Source organism: Podarcis raffonei, chromosome 8 (genome assembly GCF_027172205.1).
Source record: "Podarcis raffonei isolate rPodRaf1 chromosome 8, rPodRaf1.pri, whole genome shotgun sequence".
NCBI classification, from domain to species: Eukaryota; Metazoa; Chordata; class Lepidosauria; order Squamata; family Lacertidae; genus Podarcis; species Podarcis raffonei.
In genome coordinates, this window is record NC_070609.1 from 68,102,070 (window position 1) to 68,129,512 (window position 27,443).

At 42.2% G+C, this 27,443-nt stretch overlaps 1 protein-coding gene across 3 annotated transcripts; it reads right to left on the minus strand.

The window, feature by feature from the left end:
- Positions 1-4,501: 4,501 nt before the first annotated feature.
- Positions 4,502-26,662, minus strand: CDC42 (cell division cycle 42). 3 transcript variants are annotated; one of them, XM_053400600.1, is made up of 6 exons: positions 26,537-26,662; positions 16,444-16,585; positions 12,767-12,839; positions 11,284-11,393; positions 10,974-11,171; positions 4,502-5,895 (listed from the first exon to the last, which is right to left on the minus strand). In XM_053400600.1, exons 2-6 carry the CDS (start codon positions 16,546-16,548, stop codon positions 5,806-5,808), a joined length of 576 nt encoding a protein of 191 aa, XP_053256575.1. In that variant the 5' UTR covers positions 16,549-16,585; positions 26,537-26,662; the 3' UTR covers positions 4,502-5,805. The 3 variants fall into 3 exon arrangements, with proteins under 3 accessions (XP_053256575.1, XP_053256577.1, XP_053256576.1); XM_053400602.1 differs by having other exon boundaries at positions 26,495-26,577; XM_053400601.1 differs by lacking the exon at positions 4,502-5,895 and adding an exon at positions 6,575-7,428.
- Between the last annotated feature and the right edge of the window lie 781 nt (positions 26,663-27,443).

Consider the following 27,443-nt stretch of genomic DNA (forward strand, 5'->3'; position numbering starts at 1 on the left):
CACACAGAGAGAGTAATAAAATCCTGTCTTATTAGGGATCAACCAAATGCAATTTATAAACCTCTACAGACTTTACAATAACTGCATGGTGGTCTGAAAGGCAGCCCACACACCTAAGTACTTTGGGGGTGGCAACAGTCTGCATACATATCCATTTAAAGCACAGCTCCCCACAAGGAATCCTGGGAACTGAATCTTAACTCGCAAACAGCTACAATTCCCAGCACCCTTAACAAACTACAGTTCCCAGGATTCCAGTGTGTGCATGTGCGTGCTTTAAATGTATGGTGTGCATACAGCCAATGTCACACACTTCAGGTTTCAGAGGAAGACTTTAGGCTCTCCAAGTCTTTCTCTTTTTCCATTGTTTTAAAGAGCTGCAGGAAAATCGACAGGTTACTTGCCCCCTCACCCACACCCCAGCCGTGTCTCGTGGAAACCAATCTTACTCAACAGAGACAGCTAGACAAGAGGATGTTTAAAAGCCCAGGTTATAAAAGAGAAAATTAAAAACAACCACAGCCTGCTCTTCAACTTAGTTTACTTTTCCTAGTGGTAAAATGCACGTTCAAGGAAGACGAATGGGAAAGTTCGGGTGACGCTAGCTCTAGAAACAGGAAGGATGAGGTGAAACTTGGAATGCTGAACTGTGGTGTGGGCAGCTGTCCAAGGTAGCTCTCCAGATATTCTCAAACTGCCCATGAAGCAGCCTGCAACCTTGGAGACACCGTTGTCTCTTTAATAAAAAGTCATTTGCCCGTCAGAGAGGAGACAACACTTCTGCACGAACCAGTAGGATGCGGACATGAGTTGTACCATGCAGACTTTCTGGAGCAGAATCCAGACTTTCTGGAGCAGAATCTGGTCCTCAACACGCCTGGGCCCAGCTGCTCAGCTCTTCGAGTGAAATCTCTTTGGAGCACATTTGTAAACAGCTCGGCAGCTTGTCCGCTCCATGCAGCCAGCACTGAGTTTAACGCGGAGACACTGGAAACATGAATGACTGCATGCAAACCCCAGCCGGAGATTGCTAGGATATGTCACGCCTCTTGTGGACATCTTGTAACAGAAGCCTTCCCTCTTTCTGGGGAGGGGCGGGGAAGCAACAGAGCAGCACTGCTGGCAAAGGCAGTCCACTTTCACCATCTAGTGGCCCCCCTCAGAAGTGCACAGAGGTTGGTTCCATCCTAAATTCCTGCAGAAAGTATACCAATCTGGCTCTGAAGGGTCTTGCAGCTCAGAATATGATATGGGTTGGTACACAACAAAGGCTGTATGCTGGGAATGAGTTTTATATTAAAGGGGTGCATAGTATTCCCCAGAAACTATTCCAGTGGCTAGGGGTTAATATTACTTCATGCCGCAAGCCCTTCATTACTTCTGGAGATAGGAACCTGTGATTCTCCAGCTGCTGTTAATACTCTCATCAGTCCCAACCAGCACAATCAATGGTCAGAAATTATGAGCTGTAGCCCAGAAACATCTGGGTGCCCACAGTACTTGAGCACATCAGCACTGTCTTCTCCTACAGTTTCCAACAACTAGTACAATACAATCACATCTTGTGCAGGGGTTATAGTCCAGGAATGCCGCAACTACTCTTACCTACCAAGCAAGGCAGGGGCTCTTGCAGGGCCATCCAATATCTTGCATTTCTTTTTCAAAGTTTGTGTTTCTTTTTGTTATTTAGATTGAGTTAACTCTTCCATTTTCTAAAGTAAACCTTCTTGTACTACCTATTTAATACAAAATGTTATTGGGAATCTTATCGGCACCAGCCAGCATCGTCAATAGTTATGGATGACAGGAGTTGCAGTCTAGCAACACCTACAGTGGAACCTTGGGTTACGTACCGTCCTCCTTACGAACACTTCGGGTAACGAACTCCGCTAACCCGGAAGTAGATGCTCCTGGTTGCGAACTTTGCCCTGGGATGTGAACAGAAGTTGTGAGCCAGCAGGAGGCCACATTAGCGAAAGCGCGCCTCATGTTAAGAATGGTTTCGGGTTAAGAACGGACCTCTGGAACGAATTAAGTTCGTAACCAGAGGTACCACTGTAAAAAACACCAGCTCAGGAAAACCTGGCTTTGTCTCACTTAACACATAGGTCCTATTCCCCAAGTTGGGACCAAAGGATTCCAAAGATCAGAATACAGTATCACAGGAATAAGTATTCTAATACATATTACAAGAGGGAGGAGGGGGAAGAGCAGAGTATGCAGAGAAAAACCACAGCTGCCTTCTGTTAATTTTTCATTCAGTACGGGCCCCACAAATAATTCCTGGGAGCTGCAGATGAAGAAACAGGCCAAGGAACTAATTATCAGCTGCTGAAGAGACTACTAGTGGCCTGAGAAAATTCTGTTTTATTTGTTCTGTCCTATTTCAGTATTTTAAACTGCAGGCTACCTTAAGTGCACTGACAGACAGCAATTACCGTATTTTTCGCTCTATAACACGCACCAGACCATAACACGCACGTAGTTTTTAGAGGAGGAAAACAAGAAAAAAAAATATTCTAAACTAAATAGTGGATATATGATTTTTGTGGTTCACGCTGTGCCACAGACATGTGATCTGACAGTGAGTTTGGAGTAGCCCAATGCAAAAATCCTGAGGATCCATGTGGATCCATGCTTTGTAACCACGGAGGAGGGAAGGAAGGGGAACCATGGATCCTCTGCTCATGACTGCAGCAGATTCCCCCCCCCCCCGCCACCCGCAGGCATTCACTCCATAACACGCACAGACATTTCCCCTTACGGTGCAAAAAATACGGTAAATGCAGTTAAAAGTTTCTGGACCACCCCCCCCCCAAGCCTCTCTAGCCCAAGCTGAAAGACAACACACAACTGTACTAATACAGAGTGTCATGACAGAAGAAAGAATGCCTAGCAATATTCTGATGTTGCATATATACACACAAAAGAGAACACTAGCTCTTTTTTCACCTTGCTGATTGGTGGTTGAGGAAAAACTCTTGTTTTTCTTCAGCCTGGACTGAAGGCAAGAAACTCAAGAAAGCCCAGGTAGGTACACCCTTCCATTTGGCAATTCATTCAGACCTGCAGAGTATATGGTTCAATTATGTACACACTAGCTATAGTTGTTGGAGAGGCTTACCCCCCACAAAAAAAAGAGTAATCACTTTGTCATCCAGAACTGTATAATAGGGAATATGGCAGGTGGCCCTTTCCAGCTCCCTTTTAACCATGAAGTCTCAAATCACTTTTAAAAACCATGCGGACAATGCCCAATGAAAGCTCAAAAATCAGGAGCGAGGGCAGGAAATCCACCGATCAAAAAAAGCAACATTTAGCAGCCCCTCTTTTCCATTCTGCTTATTGAATAACAATTCCTGTTTGCAAAACAGCCTCTAAATGAAGTATGGATCTTGCAGTGCTAAACGTTACATACTTTAAACTGAACTACTATAGTAAGGCCAAACACGACACAGATGACTAGCCTATGGGCCCTTCAAACGATGGTGGACGCCAACTCCCATCAGCCCTTACCAACAGGACTAATGGACAGGGAGGGTGGGAGATGTAGTCCGGTCCAGTAACATCTGGAAGGCCAAATGTTATACACCCCTGGACTAAAGCATCAGCTCTAGCAAGGGCCCCTACCAGAGCACACTTAGATGAAAAATCCAGAATTGAAATTGCTGTATCAGAGGATGATCAACTCACAGGTTGAATGAACAGATGCCAAGACTTGTCCAAAATATAAAGAACACTACTGTAAGCCAAGTACATCATAATAACTGATCACTAAAAAAAATCTACCCACAAAATACATAGTAGGCGCTAGAAGCCAACACTCACATTTCATTTGTGACCCATTCTCAGGGTGCTACTACTCTAGGAATTTCTTGAAGATGTTTTACTTCAACTAGGCTTTGAGAAGTGCTTTAATAGCTAGAAGCTCACAGTGCAAGAGGTTATTCATGGACATCCCAAAAAGTTTATTTGTTTGCCGTTATTTTACAACAAGAGAATAAACTTCTCTTTTGAGGAAAGGCACCACATTTGGATACTAAATCCAAACCACAAGCACAAAGTAATCAATGGACATTTTCTTCTAAGCTACAGGGTTCTGGAATGCACAAAGTAAAAACAAAATCTCCAAAATCCTCCCTACAAGGCAAAATAAATCTCAAAACTGGCCAAGAAGCCTCCAGTCAGCAGAGCATGGAGGGAAGTTTTAAACTAGTTGCTGAAAAGTGAGTCCTGAAAAAAATTATATATATAAAGGGGGGCATGTCCTGAACTCATAGCTAAAGAAGAGGTTCAGGGAGGGAAAGTGTGCTTATTTCTTTAAAAAGACACACAGACTATAAGTTGTCTCCAATCTCAGTCCTACTCAGAGTAGACCCATTGAAGTTAATAGACATGATGAGCTAAGATTCATTAATTCTAATGGGTCTATAGTGAGTAATATTTAGCTGGATTCAACTCTTTAGACATAAATCATAAATAAAAGTATTCTCAGTCGGGCTTGTGAAGATACTTTATGTTTAATACATCTGAAAAATGCATATACAAAGAACTTAGACATGGAAAAAAGCATCAGTTCAACACTAACGAGACTATAAGAATTAGAATTTGGGAAGACTGAGAAATATTAAGCCAGAGTATAGTTCTAGTAAGATCCCTATTAACACTGGAGTCAAAGACCCTCACATGGTGTGTTATACTAAGCAACAACCTGGGGAGGCAAGAGCTGCTGACACACAATGCACTTTTAAGGTAATTCCTCTACTGGTCCCCAAGGTGCCGTATTGAACATCTTTCCCATCCATATTTTCTCCTGATGGAGGCGTATCTCCTTCCCCCTCTTCAAAGAGAATGCTAAACCGTTTTGCGGCATAGTCAGCTGGTTAGCTTCAACCTCCATTACAGCAGGCAAAGGCCATGTGAGTGGGTTTCAGAATCTCACTCATGTGGCTGATCAGAAGCCTCTGCTTGCCAAGAGAGAGTCTGGTTGTTTAGCAAATCCAATGGACTGCACTAACTTTAAAAAGATGCAGTTCTCCCCTTTCAATTAATGCCTAATAATGTCAAGTTTTGAAAACTAACTACAAAAGAATTAGTAATTGGCAAAGTTAGGTGGGGTTTGTGTAGATGTGTGTGTGCGTTACACACCCAAAAAAACAAAGCTTTTGGCGTAATACATAAACAAAAGATTTGTTTACACATTTCATGTTTTAAAGGGCAAGATGGGAATTTCTGACCTGCTTGGAGAAAAGAAAGGGAAACAGATCGAAGGCAACTTCAGAGGAGGTGCAGGATGAACTACACCCCTCTTCAATGGAGCACCAGTTTTGGGACATTCTCATTTCCAGAATACGTTCCAAGGACTGAAACCTGCTCCCCCTAGACTGCAAGCTGGCCACAGAAGATCAAAGAATCCAAGCAGTGCCAGCCTAGCATGATGGGGAAAGGCTTGGAGGCCAGAGCCTAAAAGTTAGTCTGTTACAGAGAAAAATCACCACAAGCATGCCTGAATTTTAAAAACAAAGAAATTAAACAGTAAACAAACAAAAAACCCTAGTACTGATCAGTGTTTGCTGAAATACAATATTATTATTATTATTTTAAAAAAATTCAACTAACTGAAGGGCACTGGAGGAAGAGCACTAACATTTGCATCTCACACAGGGAGCGAATGGGAAGAGGGTGCACGACATTTGTCATTATTGCAAAAACAAATGGGAAAATCTGAATCTTTAGTTTGATTTCAACATTGCTTTTAGTATGACATCAACACCAGCTTTGCAGAAGGGGGCCGTGAAGGGATGTTCATAGCAGCACACATCTGCGGCTCTTCTTCGGCTCCGGAGGCTCCAGGGCAGCCAATATCGCCTCGTCAAATACATTCTTTAGGCCTTTCTGAAAAGGGGCAAAGAGAAAGGGGCTGTCTCATTTTCTGGGTTATTAAAAGCAAACCGTGTTTTAAAAAGCCCACAAAGACAAAGTTAAAGATCGAGTAGAGATGAAGATCCTGCAGTGAAGCAATATTCCTTTCCGAGTGTTTGAACCTTGTTTATCAGTTTTTTAAAATGTTAACAATAATAATAATAATACCTAGCACCCAACATTTAAGCCCATAAAACAGCCTGAGGACATTTTCAGCAAGTCTCAATATTTCAAGAAATGAAGTATATGTACTAAAGCAATTCCCATGGACACTCTCTCTCTCTCTCTCTCTCTCTCTCTCTCTCTCTCTCTCTGTGTGTGTGTGTGTGTGTATGTGTGTGTAAGTAATATTACAACTCACATGCTAATGACAATGCATTATCCACTGTGTTGAAAAAGAAGTAATGATCCAAGGAAAGGGGGCAAGTGACACCCAGGTTAGATTAGCAAGCAAGCAAGAATGGAGAATCCTTTGGCACAAATCAGCCAAGCCGTGTGACGTACCATGTGTTACTGAAGCAGCAGAAGTAGACTTGGAAGCAAGGAATGGTAGTAGACTTCAATAATGGAAAAATGAACAGGTAGGTACTATAGTGTATAAATGTTAAACTGAAGCAAATGAATGCAGACAGGAATAATGCTTCATCAGGCATTTATACAAACAACTAATTTTAATTTTGAAATGTAAAGAACTACAATTGTATGTCTTTTCCTTCCTTCAGACAACAGAAGCCAAATGGTATGACTTTGTTTTAAAGAAGCTTTACATTTTACAGTTGCAAGTTTTGAGAATGAGTAAAAATAAGTGATACTGTGTCACTGAAAACAGAAGTTAAGACGTCTGTCAAGCAGTAGCAGGTACACCAAACTTCCTTCCCCTCCCACTTAGAGGACCAACAAATACTCCACTACAGCACAAACAGCCAAAGCAACAGCAAGCCCCACTGCACAGAGGAAAACCAGAAAATCCTTCACCATTTCAGCATCACTTGCAGGTCACTATGTCAGGTACAATCATCATGCAAATACAGTTAACAGAGCCACAAGAGAGAAAATGAATTGCACATCACTTCTCATTTGGATATAAAAACTCTTAACCAGGTTTTCACTTATTCCTCTCAAGTTTAACTTTTGAAATAGACCTTCAGTCCCTTAGCAACCTAACTTATAAAGCTATTAAAGATCCAGCAACCCAAGAAGCAAAAGGTTTAAGCGAGTCCAGTTCATGTTCCATAGCCATAACGAATTGTATAAGCAGTTTCCAATCCAAAAGCTAATACAAAGTTTGCTCTAAGACGTTAAGTAAAGACACAGCTTCTTTCAATCAGGATGGTTTTATTTGTTTTTCAACCAACTTTCTACAGCAGCAGGACAGAGGAAGCAGCAACAAGAAAGGAAAAAAAAGAGGAAACTGTTTTAGAATATACAGCATTTCCGTTTGGGTTGAGTTTCCGGAGGCTCGAGGGCAGCTAGGATAGCCTCATCAAACACATTCTTCAGACCTCTCTATAAGACAGAGGGAAGGAGAAAAAAATAGTAGCCAGGTTAGAGGATTAGAGAGAGAAACAAACACACACACACTCACACAAGCAGATACAAAGAGCATTCAGGATAAAGGTGGTCAGCAAAGCAGATTTACTTTGTAACAAAGTAGATCTTTGAGGGAAAGAGGAAACAAGACAAGCACAGCAGAGGCTTAGCAAGAATGCTACCTGGATACTTGTAGATGTTTTCTTACCCTATGAGTGAAATATTGTAACGTATCTCTTTCCAAAAGAAGCTTTGTAAGTTAAAAGGAAGAGCTGAAAAGTAGTTGTGTTAGTGAACACCTCAAAGTTGCATGTCCCTCTCAAAATGAAACAAAATCTACTCAGGAAGGCTCATTCCTGGCACTGCCACCACCACTGCCAAGAAAATCACAAGGTAGTTGCTTATCTAAGGGTACGCCCTGCTCAGCTGCAGTCCCTCCCATTTCACATCCTGATGGCACTTGCTCTGGGTGGCCATCTGCTGCTGTCAAGTTCATTTCAGCAGCAACACCTACCTACACAGATCTTTACGAAGGGAGAGCACCACAGGCAATACTTTTGGCCAAATGTAACCTCCAGTTATTTCAAAACTTACTGATATTACAGCAAAGGATGGGTGAGGTTAGAACCCTCATAGGGTGGCATGTCCCGGGAATTCATTTGCTGCTCTCCAATTTCATATTGCTACTCATGAGTAGCAAAATACTCACCACCTACTTTCATGGTTTAACAGCATACTCTGCCAACTGTAGAAGAACCTAATGCATGTAAATGTAGGCTCAAGTGATGTTCACAAGCAGTTGGGAGGACTGGCTATCAACAAATCTTTCAGCAATTCTCAATGAATGGGAAAAATCAGTACTGTCTTGACCATGTTAAGAGTTAAGACAACTCCACACCACCTCTCTGGGGTTGCCATAAAGTCCAGGGAAGCAAGGATTATTGCAGCTCACGAACACTGGTTTCGGCATGAACACACACCAGCTCATAAAATGGTATGCTCCAGTTACTGTGTCAACAACAGCAATTATGGCCCCTGAGGTCACTAAGACAGGTAAAAGAAATCAGAAATGGGAGCTCTAGACAACTGTTTGTTCTGAACACCAAGTGAACAAACGTTTCTGTCTACAACAGACACATCAATGCACAAACCAATGATCTGCAGCAACAGGATTTCTAAGAAAAGGAACAGCAACTCTGTAACAGATTTGCCACTGTCACAAATTGACAGATAAGTATTTGCAACTGAAACTGAAGACACTGGACTCGCCTAAATCTACTGCGCTATACGCAACCAATAGCCCAGAGAGTGAAAGAAATAGGTCCTGCAAATATACATCTTACCAGCACAAACACCCCACCCCCAAACAGATCATTTTTCATTTATCTGTCTGCTTTAGATAAACAATCTTGCACTGAACAGAGGTTTTGTGGAGAAAAATGATGTAAGCGATTAAGTGATTTGACGTCATGGAATAGGCCTACATGATCATCCAAGCATGTAGTAAGCTCAGCTGAATATCCTCTGGAGAGCCACAGAAGGGATTTCCTGCAAACAGGGACTGCATCCCAGTGCCTGCTGTAATCATTTGCCAACTCCATTACACAAGTATCAGAGTAATAATAATAAAGTAGTGTAATGGTATAATCTATTACACCATAAAGCAGCAGTTTCCCCCTTGCTTTGTTCTTTATACAGAAAAGCAATTTAGCTGATCCTGGATTATGAGTGTGAAAGCAACTGCTCTAAATACAATCTCAAGCTTAACATGCTTGTTAACTTTGTTTTAGATTTGTGACAGGCTAGCCTTTGAAAAGCCATTTCACAAAAACAGGTTGTTTTTTTAATTCACTATGTTTTCTATAAATTCTTGCCTAAAATGGGTTTAAAGGTAAAGGTAAAGGTACCCCTGCCCGTACGGGCCAGTCGTGTCTGACTCTAGGGTTGTACGCTCATCTCACTTAAGAGGCCGGGAGCCAGCGCTGTCCGGAGACACTTCCGGGTCACGTGGCCAGTGTGACGAAGCTGCTCTGGCGAGCCAGCACCAGCGCAGCACACAGAAACGCCGTTTACCTTCCCGCTATAAAGCGGTACCTATTTATCTGCTTGCACTTTAGGGGTGCTTTCGAACTGCTAGGTGGGCAGGAGCTGGGACCGAAAGACGGGAGCTCACCCCGCCACGGGGATTTGAAGCACCGACCATGCGATCGGCAAGTCCTAGGCACTGAGGTTTTACCCACAGCACCACCCGCGTCCCTTTAGGCCAGTGGGTTTAGGAACATTTAAAAGGCCAAAAGCGATATTATCATTTGAGACAACTACAGGCTACAGCATACAGTAATGAGATTCCCTACTTTAGCTATCACCAATATGCAGCCCTCCAGATGTCTGGACTACAACTCCCACCAACCAAATGGGAGTTGTAGTCCAAAACAACTGGTGACACCAGGTTGGCAAAGGGTGCCTTAACTTGGAAGAATTATGGGGAAGATTTTGGCTGGAATTTCTAGTTAGAATCTATGAAATCTCAGAAAGAAGGGCCTGCTGCAGCAATGGGTGAGAGCGCCTGGTGGTCACAGCTCAAAACTACAGTGTGTTTCACCACTTGCATATACCACCAAGTGATAATGAGAACTTAGGTAAAGCCCTAATGCTATTCACAGAATTATAAGCAGAAATATTTCCAGCCCTACGCTTGATGATATTACAGTTCCATGTGTTGGTTGGGATTTGGGAAAGGGATTTGTGGGAAGTCACAATTCCCTGAAAAAGCCTAATTTCTGAAAAGGTGTCGTAGTTTTGCTGCAGTGCCAGTAATATGCAGGAAAAAGTAACTCAAAACCTTAAGCCATTTACTATTTTGCAAGTTCATCATGATTCTCATGCATAAAATCAACTGATTAGGTATAATTACTATTGCAGTTCCGTAACACCACTAATGTTTCACCAACATACATGCATTAAATTTAGCTGTAAAGTATGCTATCTCACATATCAGTTTATTTTTATTAATAGGTGTTCCCTGTGCATCAAAGGTAGGTGAAAAACTCATTCAATTCTGTATGTGTTAGATAGGACTGGTTTTGAATTGTCAATCATACCGGTCCACTTGTTTTAATTAGTGTTCTTGCATTAGAATCACTCACACTATCACCTAGAACCCTTACAGAATATCAGAACCCATGGTGATGAGATACACAGCTTTATCTGACTATAATTTAGCCGTTTTTCGTAACAATTAACCATCCTGACAAAATTTGTGTTTGTTCTATTATATGCTCAATGATAAACACGTGTAAGGAAAATAATTTGTTTGCAGTAAAAAATGCTCAAGAAAGTAAGTGCAAAATACTTGATAAATTTTTGAAGCTAGTTCTAGTATCTTCAGGTGAAAAACATTTAAATTCTTCTCATGCAGCTAGAATGAACCATAAAAAACTCACTTCGCCAAAGAGCATGTTTAGCTGTTCCACTCTACTATGAAAGAAATAGTCCAGAACACCACAAATGAGAAGCCTTACCTGTGTGAGTGCAGAGCATTCCACATATTTGACAGCCTTCAAGTCCCGTGCCAGCTTTTCAGCAGTCTCAGGAGTGATAGGCTTCTGCTTATTCTTGGCAAGTTTCTCAATTGTTGAAGGGTCATCTCTGAGATCAATTTGGGTCCCAACAAGCAAAAAGGGAGTCTTTGGACAATGGTGAGTGATTTCAGGTACCCACTGAAGAGAAGATAAAATATGATGGTCATAATGCAAATATCAGGATCCAACAACACAGGACACTTTTTACAAAGCCTGACAAAAACTAGTTTGGGGGTCAAAGCATACTCACCTTTTCTTTCACATTTTCAAATGAAGATGGCGAGACCACTGAGAAACAGACCAGAAACACATCTGTCTGTGGATAGCTGAGGGGCCGTAATCTGTCATAATCTTCCTGTCCTATTAAAATTAAAAAATGACATCAGAAGCCTATATTGAGGGGGAAGGCCTTATAAATGTGCCATTTTTTCCAGATAACTATGCAGGCATACGGGGGGGGGGGGGGGCGGGGAGAATACTACCATAGATTAATAACTTCTTACACCCCAAACAACTTATCTTCCTTGCACCTATCTATGCTCTCAAGATTATGGGCAGACAACAGAAAACTGACAATTTTCATCTAGTATATCAATTTATCAACCGGAAACCAGATCAAGCAGGCACCTTGATTATTTTATAGAATGGTGGTATAAATACCCTAAGAAATTCAGCCTGAGATTTTCAGTTCCATGTAGGAAGAATTCTTTGATACCAATACCACAGGTGCCATGAGTCTGACTTAATCTGATGTCAGGCAGATAAGCAGCAGCAATTCTCCACTTCATCCAGAGAAAAAGCAGCCTACTACTGCCATGCACATTGCAAATTGCCAAATCACCCTGTGAGAAGTAGACACTGCTCTCCACTGACCAGAATTTGGCAAGCAGCAACTCCACTGGAACCATCCTTCCTCCCTGCTGATCTGCCACAGTGCTTACTCACATGCACTACACCATCTATGCATAAGTGCCCATCCCAGCCAGGCAAGAACTGGAAGCCTTAGTCACCCTCTGTGCTTAATTTCACAACCAAGAAATACTGTGAAACATCATGAAAGCTGTATGAATGGCAATGTCCACCCTGCCTAAAGGCAAGAAAGGATAGAGTGCTGCCAAAGTAGCATTCCTGGATTGGAAACAGAAGTGTGCACACACAATCCTTAAGACAACATACTGCATAACATAGCCACAAAGTGTGAACTATGCTATTTCATACACCTCAGATGAACTAATACAATAAATCTTCCCCCATTCTCACAAAGTATACTACATCCTCCCTTCTACTCTTCCTGTTACAATGGCTTCTTCCTCTTTACTTCTTTCCCTTTACTGTCCTGTTCATCTTCATTCTGTTCCTTCTCTAGTCCCCCAAGAGAAGTGCCTGCCAGATTAGTTCACAATTCTAGCTGAAACAGCCACTTTTACAAGAAGAGCAAGAGTCTCTCCACTATATTTTAAATCCCTTTCACTCCCTCACAAAATGGTCTGAGCTCAAAGGCTGCCTAAGAGGTTACGGATGCAGGATAACAAGAGATTGAGCTTCACCACCTGGGGGCCAACTGGAAAACACTGCTTTGACCACATAATACAGTCATATCCTGCAATTCTGTGTATACTTGATGGTTGAAAGTTTTTTCAAAAATCGAAAGCCAGTCTTGAAAATTTAGGTAAGCATCTAGGAAATCAAGTCACCTGCTATCTCCATGGGTTTAATTTCAAAAGAGAGCTTACCTGCTGTATCAAAGAGGCCTAAGGTATATGGCTCTCCACCGATCATCACTGTTACAGCATAGTTATCAAACACCTGGGGAATAAGAGAGAAGAGGCAGAGTGAAAACATCACCTTCCAAACATGAGCCATACGCAGGCAGGTAAACCAAGAGTCAAAAGAGAAGTGTGGCTTTGTGTTCATGACCTATCAGATGGCTGAGTTCAATTATCACCACTAGACACAACGTCATTGAAGTTGGCACACCTGCCAATAAAAAGAAACTTACAAAAACCTTATTATATTCTTCAAAATTTGCAGTTGCCTCTGTTATGAAGTACAAAGCATAAAGTAAGCAACACAGTAAAACTATAGCCCACTTTTGTCTACTGAAAATCAAATGAAAAAACTGATTGTAACAAGTAGTTAAAATAAATAGCACAATTGTTTCTTTTTCTTTCTCTCTTTTAAAGCTGAACAAGCAGATTTGCTAGTTTTATTAAGACTGAAATCTTAAAAAGGTTCAAGTTATAGACAACAGTTTATGTTAACAATTATATCTTAATGCAGGTAGCACATTGGTCAACTAGTGAAAAATGGATTCAGGGCTCTGATTATGGTGTAGCGGAATAGTCAAAGCTGAACATTTTACCTACTACACTACACGCATGTGCAAGCAAACATCCACAGAACACAATCCTTTCCAACAGAACATCTTAACTGCAAGCTTCCCATGCTTAGCAAACCATACAATAATGCTTTGTATCATGCCATTGTTTCTTGGTCTCACTGCTGAAGCAGTATAGCAGCAGCCTCTCTCAGATGCTAATTGAAATAAAGAATTGTAATTTCTATGATATTCGGTATGAAATGGGGTGTCTGGGCAGTCTATTCTGCAGACCCCAACTTGCAACAGAATTTCCTTTATCAAATGAGATAAGTGAGAATCTTCAGATTATGACTTTGTAGCAACCCACTTTTATGTTTTATTTAGCTATAAAGATACATGCTTGCTAAATGAAAACCAATTCAGTGGCAGAGGGGGGAATGCCCTAAAGGGATACTATATTGATCTAAAGATAAGCCTTTAGTTAGGCAACAGTCCACAGTAACTTATAAGGAGTCTATGCTCTTATCAAAACTAGAGGAACTTGTCTTACACCAGAAAGCCCTGGTTTGCTTTATCATGCTATTATGAGGACCAAGGTGTGATAGCCTGAAGGGAAGATCAAAGGAATGCCAAAAGAAGACAGCTCAAAGCATAGCTGCTCACATCCTTAAGATTTGATATGGTAAGTGAGAACAAAATAACACAATACAAGGATTTACTGTACAGCACAGAAGATCCATTAACTGCTAAGGTGTAGGGGTTAGAGATGTGAAGGTATGGAAGACAACTGGGGAAAAAATAATCTGCCAAAGTCTTTAAGTTTTCCAATGGAAAAATTAGAGACATAGGGGAAAACACGAAAAAAAAAACCCCTCTTCTGAACTAACGTCTTTTTCAGAATGAAGGAAATACTTTTAAGCCTTAAGGTTTAAGGCAAGGTTTTAAAATATTATTTTATCTTTACACTATCAAAATGCTTTCCAATCATCATGTAATTATTCTTTAAGGTAAGTGATAAGTAATTCCACTTTTAGCATACTGTAAACATGGAGATCTCTCAAATTCCCTGATTCTCCATCAAGTGAAAACATTGTCTATATTTACGAATACCGAGATTAAGAAAGAGTAGAAAGGCTTGTTTCAATCAGTTGAAACCTTCAGTTTCTGAAATTTATTGAAGTAAAATAAGAATTCAGAATTGAATTTCAGTGTCTTCCAGACATTGTTACTGAATAAATAAAAGCTTGTGACGCTAGTATTTATAGCAGTCATGGCCAAACTTGGCCTTCCAGATGATTTGGGACTACAACTCCCATCATGCCTAGTTAACAGGACCAGTGGTCAGGGATGATGGGAACTGTAGTCCCAAATCATCTGGAGGCCCAAGTTTGGCCATGCCTGATTTATAGGTAAACATTTTTTAAAGTGGCATGTGGCTTTCATGTGGTTAATTTTGACCACAATTACTACTACACTTACTTTGTGCTGTGATTAGAAATTTATAACACTGTTCTACTTAGTAATTTAACTCAACATTCAAGCTGATCATTTTTTTCTGAAACTAAAAAAGCAAAACTCAACATCCATATTTAATTATGTGTGGAGGACTCCCAGGTCCTGAATGGGGTAACTGTGCCCCTGAAGGACCAGGTGCGCAGCCTGGGAGCCATTCTGGACTCACAGATGTCCATGGAGGCACAGTTCAGTTCTGTATGCAGGGCAGCTGTCTACCAGCTCCATCTGGTACGCAGGCTGAGACCCTACCTGCCCATGGACTGTCTCGCCAGAGTGGTGCATGCTCTAGTTATCTCCCGCTTAGACTACTGCAATGCGCTCTTTGTGGGGCTACCTTTGAAGGTAATCCGCAAACTACAACTAATCCAGAATGTGGCAGCTAGACTGGTGACTGGGAACAGCCGCCGAGACCATGTAACACCAGTCCTGAAAGACCTACATTGGCTCCCAGTACGTTTCCAAGCACAATTCAAAGTGTTGGTGCTGACCTTTAAAGCCCTAAACGGCCTCGGCCCAGTATACCTGAAGAAGCGTCTCCACCCCCATCGTTCTGCCCAAACACTGAGGTCCAGCGCCGAGGGCCTTCTGGCAGTTCCCTCACTACAAGAAGCAAAGTTACAGGGAACCAGGCAGAGGGCCTTCTCGGTAGTGGCACCCGCCCTGTAGAACGCCCTCCCATCAGATCTCAAAGAGATAAACAACTACCTGACATTTAGAAGACATCTGAAGGCAGCCCTGTGTGACATTTTAATGTACTTTAATCTTTGTTGGAAGCTGCCCAGAGTGGCTGGGGAAACCCAGCCAGATGGGCGGGGTACAAATAATAAATTATTATTATTATTATCATCATCATCAATACTATGACCTTTTAAGTTAGAGTCAGTCTCTAGTTCTGCTTTTTCTGTTGCAAATAAACTGGAATCTCTCTGAAAGCGGGATTATAGTTTATGAGTATGCTTATGCCACTGCCTCCTCTGGTGTTGCAGATTTTCAGTCCCCCCCACCCCCATCAGCTTGCTACTCCATCTCAAATGCTGGATACATCTGTAATTACAGTTTGAATAAAACTAAGCCTTCTGTCATTTAAAGAGTCATAAATGCACCTGTTACCAAACAGTACAATTCATGTGCTATATACTTTTTATGGTCTTTAAAGTCTGATTTAAGTACTACATACATTTCAAATTTTATTTTAAAAAAGCCAGAAATTTTACACCTGTGTAGTGATCAAATAGATAGTTGACAGAGTAAACTAGAGACTTATATAATTACTTATATGAACTGAGAACCAATGGCCCCAACAAAGGAGGCTGCAAATTACCATATCTACATGATAGGAGAAATACTGATCCCTCAAACAGAATATGGATTCAGAAACATGGTAAAACATACAAAAATACAATGCCACAGCCACATCATGTATACACAATATCGCTAAAAGCAAAAACACATAAAATACAGGAATCAACTAATGATATACATGTACCAGTATGTAATTTAACTGACAAGGTTAAGTTTCCCTATTCCCCACGTTGCACAGAAAAGGAAAATATGGAAATGTTACTCTTTACTCACCGTTGGTACATATTCAGAGGGGAATTTATTTGTTGTGTAAGAAATTAGAAGACATGTTTTACCAACAGCACCATCACCCACAACTACACACTTAATCGTCTGCATAGCTGAAGTCTGCTACTTTATCAGGTCCAAGATTAATCTAGAAAGAACAAAAGAAAGCAATTGCATATTTTTATAATTTTGTACAATGGGAAATATTTTTGATCACTATTACAGCTTCTGTATTAGCACCCCAATAACTTTAGTCAAACAGGTCTATGACAGTTGAAGCAGCTAAAAAGTTGAAACAAAAAATTCAGAGGCAAGAGACTTTCAGGAGGAATCTATTTCCCTTCTCAACATCTGATAAGGAACCACAATTGATTAAAGAATAATTTCAAGTTGGGCTCTAGTTTTATTTCCTCATCACTTGGAAACCCAATAAACCTTCATGGAAGCTCAAAGGGCCTACATGATGGAGAAAACATTGCTAAAAAGTTACTGACACGTTATTTAAAAGGTATTCACCATTAATGCTCCCCTACTTTCAAATACTGTAAGGTTAGGAACAAGAAAGAAGCAAGTATTTATGTATGATCTATGTGCATTTTATATGATTTTGTCTATGAAGAAATGTGATATATACATACATCTCAACCCACTTCAATTTCTATCTAATCTGAATTTCAAAGTTAATAACAAGCTTTAAATGTCTTGCTCTTGCCAAGCTGGGGACCTCCAGCCTACATATCTGGTACCACAGCTGGAATCTGCCTTCTAATCACAAGCCCTTTCCTTCCTGTTTTGCAAGTAGACACCCAGAAGTAACAATGACATCCTAGCCAACCAAACACACACACTAAACAATTGATATTTTAATTTCAGAAACAATTTCTACTACATAGGAAAATTACTATCTTTCGCACCACACCTTTTGGCCTGTTTGAGATCAATAACATTAAAACGAACCCTTCAAAATATGGCTTGACATGGCATCTAATTCCGCCCTTTGGTGCTCTAAATCAGTTTCCAGTTATTAAAGGAAATACAAATCAGATGCAGCTTTTTTTGCTATTACTGTGGTGAGAGGTTAATGCGCTTTTCTGAAGATGAAACATTTCAGAAAGTTACATATGCATACATATGCATGCTGCCCACTTCCTTTAAAAAACCCCATTTAGTACAGCTACCTTAGGGTAGCCATGCGTCCAGAATTTCCCAGAATACTGCAGTCGGAAGAAGTCCAGGTAGAAATCGCAAAAAAATAAGTGTCTGGGGAAATCCAGACGTATGGCAAGACTTGTTGGCAGTGTTGTTTTTTGCAATTTTCCTTAAAAATAGCTTGAAGACTTTCCTGTCCAGATTTTCACTGTTTGAAATGCTAAGCTAGCTACAAAAGTACCTTGGTTTAAGAACAGCTTAGTTTATGAACAATTTGGGATTAAGAATGCTGCAAACCCAGAAGTAGGTGTTATGGTTTGTGAACTTTGCCTTGGAATAAGAACATGTTTCACCTCCTGTTGAGTGTGTTCCATTTGTAAACTGAGTCCCCCGCTGCTATGGGAAAACACACCTTGGTTTAAGAACGCTTTGGTTTAAGAACAGACTTCCGGAACGAATTAAGTTCATAAACCAAGGTACTACTGTGTTTCCTTCATCTAGATAAGTACATTGTTCTTACTTCTAACAGCATAGATACACACTGATCGATGAGGTCACAGCTCCCTCCTACTGTTGGGTGTGTTCTCCTTTGAGTCACTGTACTTTGCCTTGTTCCTTTCCTCTGTGTGCTTTACTATCTCTTTTGCAGAGACACACCAACATGGAAGTAGGACTGGAAAAGTACTGAGGAATATTGGATAAGGTGGGAGGGCATACATCTAGCTTGCCTTTAGCAGTTAAGAAGCATTGTTTAGAAAGCTTTGCTAACACTTGTTAACACCCTCTCATCAAAGCATACCTCACTCAGTAAAGTCCTTATGCTGATGCTCAGCTATGGCAGCACAACTACTTAACAGGGCCTTCTGATGCACGCCCACCCACTTTGAACACAAGCCACACCTTACTGTGAGATGTAATCTCAGTAGAGCTTTCCTTCTCTCACAAGTGTCACATTTTACCTAGTTCACAAAGTGTTCCTACAAAAGTCAACCAACAGGAATGTTACCCATTCTTAGACTTCACCATACCAGCCACCAAAGGAAGATAGGTAGCTCTTCTAATCTTACATATACTACCCTTCAGATCGGAAGAGTAAACTAAAAGGAAAATCCACTGATCATTTTCAGGGTAGCCTGGTTCAAACAATTATGCAGCTATGACTAGTTTAAATGAAGTTTCCATTTTGTAAAGCAAAGTGTAGACTAACAATCTGCCATAAGTGGTCAAACACAAGTACAACCTTTATACTAACCTGTAAGAGTAAATAAGAAGCTTTACTAACACAGTCCATATCCACAACTGCCCTGACCTGAAAATATGTATTTTGCTCTGGAGAGAGCCCATGGTCAAGCAAGACTCTCCAGTATTCTTCGATGCTTGGAAAAACATGAAGGTCTGACTTCAGCAGCATTGGGAAATGGTAAGGGCTGTTCCTGATCCTGTGCTGAGCCTGAGACACAAGACGTCTTGCTGCTTTCTGAAGTTTAATGGAATGGGGACATGGCTCCATTCCTCTCCTCAGCTGTGGCGAACAACACTCAACATAATGTTAGAAGACCCTGCCCCTTCCTGAAAGGGGTGGGGCAGGGACACGATAATACATTTTAGCTGGCTAAGTAAGCCAAAATTTGTTGACTCTGATAACTACCTTTCCAGAACAAGGACTAGCACAACCACAAACATTAACTGAAAGTGGTCATACCTGCAAAATTTAGATAGTTAAAGGGCTTAAAACAAGAATATGAGATCATATAGGTAGGCTCAGTGGATTATTTTTGTGAACCAGAGATGGAATCTGAACACCAGTAATAAATTCTTTTCTGAGTGGGGCGAGTGTTAGATACCAGTATCAAGCCCACAATACATAGATGACAAACACTGTGCCATACTTATAATGCTTTGATGCCCAAAGGTAGATTTTTCTCTAATCTCATTACATGTAAAAGTATGAGAAAAATATTTTAGAAAGTATAGAGTGAGTTTCTAGAGATCAACACTAGGTATATATTAGTTTCAACTGTTGGTTTAAACCTGAAAGCACTAGATGATACCTTTTAAAGAAAACAAAAAATACAATCCTGCCTTTTTTTTAGTATTCACCCTGGTATTTGCTTTCCTAATTTTGAGGTGAAATGAAAAACATGTTCCCACACACATCATCAACCTGTTCAGAATACATATTCCAAATAGAAGAAAACACACTAGAAACAAGGAGATGAAGAGCACTGAGCAGATGCTTTGCTTCACAGAAGCTCCTAGCAATAGAGTTAACAGACCCCTGGATTATTGATGAAAAGAATTACTGGTGCCCTGAAATCTAAGAAGCTACCTGAATTCCACACAAATAATAACCCGCTGCACTCTTCCTAAACTCACTATGCTAATTTCTTCTGAAACACACTGACAGAAAAGAGAGAGCATTGTTATAGCTTGGTTTAAAGAAGTTCTTCATGAACATTTCTAAGCTAAGACAATTTTTTTTACATTTTTCATTTTTCATCTTTAAATATATTTGAGTCGACTTTAAGCATGACAGAGGCAGGGGAAAGCAAGCCTATGTCTTAAAGGAATCACATAATAGTAAGAGAGTCAGTTTGGTGTAGTGTTTAGAGAAGGCATCCCCAACCTGCGGCCCTCCAGATGTTTTGGCCTACAACTCCCATGATCCCTAGCTAACAGGACAGTGATCACAGATGATGGGAACATCTGGAGGGCCGAAGGTTGGGGATGCCTGGTTTAGAGTGTCAAAACAAAAACCTGGGAGGAGCAGGGTTCAAACCCCCGCTCAGTTATGAAGCTCACTAGGTGACCTTGAGTCAGTCACTGCCTCTCAGCCAACCTACCTCAACAGATTTGTTGTGAAGAGGGGCAGAACAATGGACACCACCTTGAGCTCCTTCAGAGAAGGTGAGATATAAATGCAACAAATAAATAATAAACAGATAGCAATCAGTCTAGCAAAAAAAGGGGAGGGAAGCCCCCAAAATGAAAATAGCTATTCATTGTGTGACCCACACAGGAACATGTTAGTATTCACATGGGTCATGACTCACAAGTGTAAGAAACCCTGATTTAAAATGACGAATATAAAGTATAGTCAAGATCTTTAAAGTAGGTATGATACTACCAGTCCAACATAACAGGTTAATTTAGGAATGTCTCAATGAGCCCTTGGATCCAGGTTCCATTAAAATAAAAGACCTCAACAACATGCTAAATACAACTGAATGCATTGCTTTGATAAGACATGAATTAAAAATTCACATATGCATAATGGACATGACTTTTAACCTTTCCTTAAAAAATGATTGATGAATGTAACACCCATGGGCACCACAGTGTTCTCAGGCACATCACTGATGCTTGCCAAGGCCCTCTGCCTATCTCTATTTTATGGTTTTTAAAATAATAATGAGGGTTTATTTTTAAGCTTTGGGGTTGTAATGGGGGGGGGGGTTGCCTGCCCTTCGTATGCATAGTAAGAGTCTTTTTCTTTTGTCTGTGTTTTATTGGTTTGTGGGGATGTACATGCTCTGCCTGCTGAAGGCAGAGTCTGCGCACTGCCAGTTTTCTTCTCTGAAAATTGTATCCTGTGGTGCCTACCACAGTTTCTTAGATTTCCAAATGCTCCCAGGACCCAGAAAGGTTGGGAAACCTGAAAACAATTGCATGGGAAAAGTAATATGAAGTAGAACTCTTGCAAACACAATTTCGAAAGATTCATGTCAATGACACACACACACACACACACACACACACACACAAACACACCATCCTCAGATAGAAACCTCAAGTTTATGCAATGGAGATAAAAAGCAATAGGAAAAGGAAACTGTTAGATTAACAAGCACTAAAAATAAATAAAAGAACAGCTTGCTGATTGCTTTGCTAAGCAAACAAGTAAACAACGATTTTTGCAGAAACAATTCAACTAGACTAAAGTGTTACAATAGTTAAAGCAGTATATAATTTGTCCCATCTTTCTAGAAACATTGTCCTCTAAAACCAATTGTATTGTAAAGAGGCGCTACTCTCTATGTAAACGGAGATTTGCCCACATACTCCCTAGGTGGCTACTAACCCACAGTAAAGTCCTCCAAATGCCCTACAGTAATCAATGAGAATTATTCTGGGTGAACATGGCTGACATTTTTTCTAACACCATCTATCATCTGTCTGCATAAATGCACAATAAATATCTGGGTTAACTTCTCTGGACACATACATTAGGGGATTTGATTTATAGCTAACAGGCAGTACATAGCTTCAAGGTCAGATTAAGTGCATCAATTCCTAGCCAAAGAAGACTACAAACAGAGAGCCACTACAGAAAGTACCACGTTACCATTTGCTTCTTTCTTATCATAAAGGAAGCTTTGTAGGGAGCTTTCTACACCAAAAAGTACTATTGCATGATTTAGTCTATGCTGGATGCTAGTCAACATGTATCAATATCTAATTATTAGCACATGCACAAGCACACTATGAGAAAAGACAAGTTTGCAGCCATATGCAGAGAATTTAATTACAAAGTAAAATGGCTTTTATGGCTGCCCTTTTAGTGTCCATGCTTGAAATAAATAACTTATCCTCGTATTGCATACATCTCATTGCACGCATACAGGCTCAAACAACCTAAGGAGTTTCCATCACAAGATTTCTGTGAACATTCTTCCAGTACAATATTTGTTAACAGAAAGCATGATTCTGGTGGTCTCAATACGCAGACACCCAATAACTCACTGTACTTTAACACACAGCAGTAAGACTGATAATAAGGGCTGTAGCTCAGTGGCAGAACATCTGCCTTCCATATAGTAGGTCCAAGGTTCAATTCCCGCCATCTCCAGGGCTGGGAAAGATCCCTGCAAGAAACCCTGGCAGACCACTCACTGCCAGTTAAGTGCTGGCAGTACAAAGCTAGCTGGACCAATGGTCTGACTCGGTATAAGGCAGCTTCTTATGTTCTTATAAGCCAATGTTCTAGCCATCAAGTATTAGCTAGTGGGGAGGAATTACCACCTCACTTTGCAATGAAACCAACAAAACAAATCTGCATTTAGAAGGCCTCAAATTAGTTGTGCAGAAGGCTCAATTATTTCTGGCAGCCACATACACAGATGTGTAGGTGACTACTAGGCAACAGTCTGAAGATCTCAAAACCTTGCTACATTTGAGTGCACTTTCTATAAACACCAACTTCATTTTGGTACCTACTGAGAAAACATGTATCAAACTGTGTGTGTAAATTAAGATGGATGTTTATTGTATTGTGAAAGTAAACTGTCTTTTTGTTTTCCCCTTTAATAAACTTGCAAGCGAAAAAATCACAACAAAATCTCATTCCACTTAACACCATCTTTGATGGCCAATTCCTTCTTACACTCCAGGGACCCCAATCTGGACAGATAATAATAAAATCTGAGAATTTATAGTGTATTCAAAGTGCTTCAAATAATCCTTACAACCATTCTCTAAAGCAATGGTGTGCAAATTGAAGCCTTCCAGAGGTTGCTGGACTACAACTCCCATCAGTCCAGCTAACATGGCACATTGTCAGGGATGAAGAGTGTTGAAGTCCAACAACATATAGGTCAGAAGTTGACCACAGCTGCTCTAAGGCAGCTATATTATCCCCATGTTGCAGATTTGGGGGCAGGCGAAAGAGGACTGATGCTGGGAGAGAGTACCCTTCCTAAGGCCCACTTGTGCAGAGCTGAAATGTGAATCAGGGTTTTCTCAAATGATAGCTCTCTGCCATTCTGCAACACCAGCTGTACGTAGAACAGTGGACTGACTCAGTACAAGGCAGCTCCATATGCCAATTGTTTGCAACGTGCAATTTATTCTGTGAAAGTACTGTAATATATTCTGTTCTGTGTGGTAAATTTTAAGATTCGTTTAAAAAATGTGAACACCCAGGCACAGTGAAGTTATAGATTCAAGGGGAGCATTAAGAACCTCAATTCTGCTCTTATTATTGTCATGAAACAACAGCCTCATAAATAAGTCACTAAGGTTTCTAGCCTTACTTAAACTTGCCTACTAAGTGGGCTAGTGGGCTGTGATTCTCCTCAGCCAACATAAAAATGTAAGCTAGTGGCCCTTATAGCAGGCTATAAAATTAAAAATGCCTGCTTAGTTTCCAGGCTGGCCACAAACAAGGCTTCCCCTTCTTCGTGGCCAACATGAAAATGAAAGAGACTGGCAGTGGGAGTCCGTCCTCTCCCACTTATTCACCCAGATGCATGGGATCCCTTTCTGTCTAAAGCAGCAGGTCTCAACTTGTGGGTCCCCAGATATTCTTGGACTACAACTCCCATCATCCCTGACCACTGATCATGCTGGCTAGGAATGATGGGAGTTGTAGTCCAACAACATCTGGGGACCCACAGGTTGAGAAACACTGGTCTCAAATTAGAGGATCTTCTTAACACAAGGCAGTGATATAGTACCACTAAAGATCAGCAATCTGTCTCCTTGATCTTTCATAAACATCTATATACATGGATAGCGATGTACTGTATATCTGACTGCGAGGCTAAGACAGAAAGGTTGGCTTGTCTATGTGTCACCTAGCAAATTCCAGTCTCCTAGCCACTGAATTACTGGCATTTTAATTCAAATACGGCAGGTGGCAGGACAGAGAATACCAATAAAAATGTTCAAGGTACTCAATATACATTATCTTACATCAACCCTGACAACAGTCTTATGAAATAGGCCAGAAGTATTAGCATCCTCTTCCAAATATCACAGATGAGGAAAGTCTTAGGTTGGAGCAGCTTCATCTAAGACCCATCAACCCTGGTCATTGCCCATACTTGCTATGGCTGATGAGTTGTAGATCAGTGACATCTGGAGGGCCAAAGGTTCCCCATGCCTTATCTAAGCCCACCTATGGAGTTTCTGGCATCAGAGGACAAGGAAGAGGAGAGAAATACTTCCTGAATAGTAGCTAAACCTCTCTACTGATTCACCAGCTTTGGAGTGGGGGTGGGGTGGGTAGGGAGTGATTATGGTTTTCATACTGCAGAGAAGGGAAATATATTACACCAGTTTTGGGTTCAGACTACGTTTGCTGCATGTAGCTCACAATGAAATCGACAGGACTTGAGGCAAATCATGGCTAACTTGTCCCATGGATTTCAATGCAACTACTGTACTCAAAACTGCATGCAATCCATAGCATTTAGAACTCACAGCACTTCACACGTAAACTGGCTGCAATCCTAATTAGGAGATCAGCATTATTATCATCCCCTATTTTAGCTAAGCCTGAATACAATATAACTATAGAGAATGTTTTCCCTCCATCCTCCATTTTCCTCTCCATGTTGTCTCCCTCCTTTCCGTTTCCTATATTCAGTGACAACAACCTGTCTACAAAACTCCATTTCCCTCTTCAACGTATCTCCTTCTGTACTGCAATACAGGGACCTGCCCTGTCACCCTTTGCAAGCCCCTCAGAAGAAGAGACCTCTTCCACAGGGACCCCCTTCACTGACATCTCTCTCTTGCCAGTGTCCCACATTACAGACCTGTCAAGAGACAGGGGCCTACCATCCTATCTGTAATCCCTTCTGGGGCAGAGACCAATTCTCTCACTCTCTGTAACCCCCCTGAGGGCAAGGGAGAGAGGCAGGGGCATGCCAACAGAGATCCCCTTTCCTCCTCCAGCCTCTCTGCTCCACTGGAAGCCCACTGTAAGCAGGGGTCTGTCCTCTCCTCCCAAGTCCCTCCCAGGGGTAAGGAACCTGTCCTCCCATCTGCTCCGCAAGCCCCTCACAAGCTTGGGAGGGCAGGGTCATATTCAATGGAATCCCCCTTTTCTCTCCCCCTCCTCCTGCCTCTTTCTTGCCAGTTTCCTGCATTAAGAGGGCCTGTCATGGGGGAGGGTGCTGCTCCCAGCGGGGAGGCAAAGGGACATCCCCACCACCTCAAGAAAGATCCTCCCACCCTGCCCTGTATTCTGGTAGGCCAGAGACCAAGTCTCTTCTGCCTTTTTCAGGCCCAGGACACACTTTTCACCCAAACATGCATTTTGGGACCGATTTCTTTTCACTACACACACACACACATATATATTTGAGGCAGCAGGGGCTCCTGTGGCAGCCCCCCTTAGATCCGGCCACGAATGGTCTCCAGGTGCTGGGTCGGGGGCCTGATCCAACAGGAGCACCGCCCGCCACTCAAACATATATACGGCAAAATGTTTTTATATATTAGAAATGCACGTTTTAACCCAAACGTGCATTTGGGGGGAGACATCTCTTTCTTTCAAGCGGATCTGAAGCAAACTGAAAAGGCCTGCACCATATAGGCCTGGATGGGGGGGGGGGAGAGACCTGTCCCCGGGAGGCCCCCTCCCTATTCTCCCTCTTCCCCTTCCTCTGCATTGGCGAGGGCTCCGTCCACGCCCAGCTTGGGGGGGGGGGAGATTGCGGCGGGGATATACACGGAGGAATGTGGGGGAGGGGGGAACCGAGACAGGAAGAAAGGGGGGAAAAGACCGAGCGGGGAGGCCAGCCGGTAGATAAGGGAAGCCGGCGGAAAGGCGGCCCGGTGTCCGCCCTCAGGATGGTGCTGGTGGGGAGAAGAGGAACTGTCTCCTCATAAACGGGGCGCGCGGATAAAGAGCCTAACGGACGCCCCCCATCCTCCGCCAGTAACCCCCTCCCCCTCTTTCTTCCTTTCTTCTTCCTCCTCCTCACGGAGCTTCCGGTCGCCCCTCCCCCACCTCGCTCGGGAAACCGTTTCCCCTCCCCCCCGTCAATCAAGCGGAAAAGGATAAAAAAAAACCCCAGGGCGACAGCGGCGGCGTCTTCCCCCCATCGCGCCACCTCCGCCCCACCGCCAAGAAGAAAACGTCCCCCCCCCTCCACCCGCGACCCCTCTCCGTACACACCCGGGCCCGTCCGCCTTCGCCTCGGCGGCACCAGCGGCTTACCTCACGCAGGGCGCTCTCGCTCTCCTCCGCCGGGCGTTGGCAGCTCGCTGCGGGGTCTCCTCGCCTGGGCAGCAAGGGCGGGAGGGGGAGGAGGGCCGGGGCGTGCGCGCTGACGTCACCGCGCTCCGCAGGAGGCGGGGCTCCGGGAACGGAACAGAGGCTTCGTCGTTTCGGGTGGGAGGGGGAGCGGATGAGCGGAGCCTATTTCTATTTATTTATGGCGTTGATGGGGCATTCCTTTTCCTCCAAGGGGGTGTACGCGGTTCTCTCCCCCACTCCTCAATACAATACCCCCCCAACAACAACCCTGTGAGGTCGGCCGAGACTGACTCCAAGGTCACACCCGGTGAGAGCCTTCATGGCTGAAGGGGTGGGATCCGAACTCTGCACTTCTCTCCCAGGTCCCAGTCCTGGGAACTGCAATCAACGAATCCATCTTTATTACGATCAAATACCAGACAGTTCCCAGAACTGTAGTTTAAGCCTGCCTGTTTAAAGCTGCAGCAAGCAGACTCCTGGCTATTATTAATTTTGGCCTTGGACTTAGGGAGTAGACAGTTCTAGACAGTTTGACCATGACTCTCAGGGTTTAGCCTCCTCAGCATCTCTGGCAGAAGACGTCTGAGCGAATGGTATTTACTATTACGAAATAAAATATTACTATATTTATTCATACCCTGCCTTTTTCCCTGTTATGGACTAAAGGTTGTTTCGGATAAAGTTAAGAAGAGCTAGAAATACAGCAGGGGAAATCATTAAAAATAAACATTGATAGAATTAAAACTCTCTATATATTATCTGTTAAAAACATAGAGATAATTACAATAAAAACAGCACCAGCACGGTAAGAGTAAATTGGGCAGGTTAATTTCTGCCTGGTTTGGCAGGGGATGCTTCTCAGCAGATC

Excerpts from the sequence above, each read along its gene's own strand:
- CDC42 (XM_053400600.1), bottom strand. The coding sequence starts at position 16,548 with ATGCAGACGATTAAGTGTGTAGTTGTGGGTGATGGTGCTGTTGGTAAA. Across the intron at positions 12,840-16,443 it reads CCTCTGAATATGTACCAACG|GTGTTTGATAACTATGCTGT; the intron begins GTGAGTAAAGAG and ends CTTATTCCCCAG. Across the intron at positions 11,394-12,766 it reads AGGCCTCTTTGATACAGCAG|GACAGGAAGATTATGACAGA; the intron begins GTAAGCTCTCTT and ends TAATTTTAATAG.